This window comes from Eimeria mitis, genomic scaffold (assembly GCF_000499745.2).
Source record: "Eimeria mitis Houghton genomic scaffold, Emh_scaff351, whole genome shotgun sequence".
NCBI classification, from domain to species: Eukaryota; Apicomplexa; class Conoidasida; order Eucoccidiorida; family Eimeriidae; genus Eimeria; species Eimeria mitis.
Genome location: NW_013571853.1, coordinates 1 through 2192, shown reverse-complemented (window position 1 = coordinate 2192; position 2192 = coordinate 1). Strand labels below are relative to the sequence as shown.

At 50.7% G+C, this 2192-nt stretch overlaps 1 protein-coding gene across 1 annotated transcript in view; it reads left to right on the top strand.

Annotated features, from left to right (window-relative positions):
- The window catches only part of EMH_0009050 (uncharacterized protein), a gene marked incomplete at both ends in the record, with an annotated part of 1874 nt that extends 1005 nt beyond the window's left edge, over nucleotides 1–869 (top strand). The window contains one exon of the mRNA XM_013498546.1: nucleotides 495–869. Within this exon, the coding sequence (XP_013354000.1) occupies nucleotides 495–869 (375 nt within the window). The remainder of the gene's footprint in view (nucleotides 1–494) is intronic.
- Between the last annotated feature and the right edge of the window lie 1323 nt (nucleotides 870–2192).

The following is a 2192-nucleotide window of genomic DNA, read 5'->3' as shown; positions in this document are numbered from 1 at the left end:
TATATATATATATATATATATATATATATATATATATAGGTATATATAGATATATATATAGATGGGCCTTCATATGTTTCTGTCTCTCTCTATTTGTCTCCTTTTATTTGTCTCCTTTTATTTGTCCCCTTTCTTTTGTCTCCTTCTGTATATCTTTATTTGTCTCTTTCTTTTTCTCTCTGTCTGTCTCCTTTTGTCTCCTTTTGTCTCCTTCTGTTCGTCTCCTTCTGTCTCCTTCTGTCTCCTTCTCTCTGTCTCCTTCTGTCTCCTTCTCTCTGTCTCCTTTTGTCTCCTTTTGTCTCCTCTCTGCTTCTTTTTGTCTCCTTCTGTCTCCTCTCTGTCTCCTTTTGTCTCCTTCTCTCTACCTCTTTTTGTCTCTGTTTGTCTCCTTCTGTCTCTTTCTGTTTGTCTCTCTTTGTCTCTGCTGCTGCTGCTGCTGCTGCTGCTGCACCAGCCAACCTCTGGCAGCCGCGATGCTTTGTGTTTGTCTGCAGCAGACGAGGTTTTCCCCGAAGCAGCAACAGCAGCAGCAACAGCAGCAGCAGCAGCAGCAGCAGGAACAGCAGCAGCAGCAGCAGCAGCAGCAACCCCGTGTCTGTCACAAAGCTGCAGCAGAAGAGACACAAATACTGCAGCAGCAAGAGAAGTGTCTCCAGCTGACAGCGAATTCACTTTTGCTTCTGCTTCTCCTCCTCCGCCTGCAGCAGCAGCAGAAGCAGGAGCACCAGTTGCTGCTGCAGCTGCTGCAACCTCTTGGAGATCCCGATGCCATACAGGCAGCAGCAGCAGCAGCAGCAGCAGCAGCAGCAACAGCAGCAACAGCAGCAGCAACAGCAGCAGCAGAGGCCTTAAAAACGCCCAGCGGCTGACTCCTTGCTGCTGGTGGTTCCCAGTCAGCAGCAGCAGCAGCAGCAGCAGCAACAGCAGCAGCAGCAGCAGCAGAGAGAGAGGAACACGCCACTGTCAGATACAAACCGTGCCAGTGACAGCAGCAGCAGCAGCAGCAGCAGCAGCAGCAGCAGCAGCAGGAACAGCTCCATCGATAGAAGCAATTCAACTCGCAGCAACCCCCAAGGGGCCCCGCGCTGTGCGTGTTAGGGGCCCCCCCTTTTTAAGGCCCCCAAGGCAGCAGCAGCAGCAGCAGCAGCAGCAGCAGCAGCGGCAAAGGCAGCAGCAACAGCAGCAGCGCGAGCAACAGCAGCAACTGCGTCAGAAGCAGCAGCAGCAACTGCAGCAGCAGCAATATCCCCCTGAAGGCTGTATACGTGCATTCCCTCCTAACACAAAAGGAGACACTTATAAACAAACAAAAGGAGACACTTATATACACCAAAAAGGAGACACTTATATACACCAAAAAGGAGACACTTGTATGCATGCAGAAGGAGACACTTATCTACACCAAAAAGGAGACACTTGGATACAGAAAGGAGACACTTGGATACAGCAAGAAGGAGACACCTACATACACCAAGAAGGAGACACTTATATAGAAAAAGGAGACACTTATATACACCAAAAAGGAGACACCTATATACACCAAAAAGGAGACACTTGTTTGCCTGTCTCTGAGGGTTTAGTACTGCAGCCTTTCTCTCTAAGGAGACCCCCACCCCCCGAGGGTTTGCTGCTGCCCCTCCTAGACGCCTTCAGCCCTACCTAGCACTACCAAACCCCACGGGGGCCCCTGGGGGCCCCCCCTGGGGGCCCCCCACAACCCTACTGGGGGGCCCCCAGAACCCTACGCGGGGCCCCCACACTACCCTATTGGGGGACCCCACTGGGGGCCCCCACACAACCCCACGGGGCCCCCCACACAACCCTACTAGAGGGGCCTCTACACAACCCTACGGGGGGCCCCCACACTGCACTGGGGGCCCCCACGATGCAGGGGGGGCCCCTTCAGTGCCTTGGGGGCCCCTAGGTTGCCCTGGCGGCCCTATGGGGCCTCCATATGTGGGGCGTAGTGTCTACTTGGTCTATATACAAACCCTAAACCCTAAACCCTAAACCCTTTATTTTGTTTCTTATATGCAGGGTCCCCTTTATAATGAATATTAAATAGGAGTAAGGTATAGGTTGCAGCAGGAGACACACAGAGAATAAGGAGATATAGTTATATAAGGAGACATAATTATATATAGATATATATATATATATATATATATATATATATATATATATATATACAT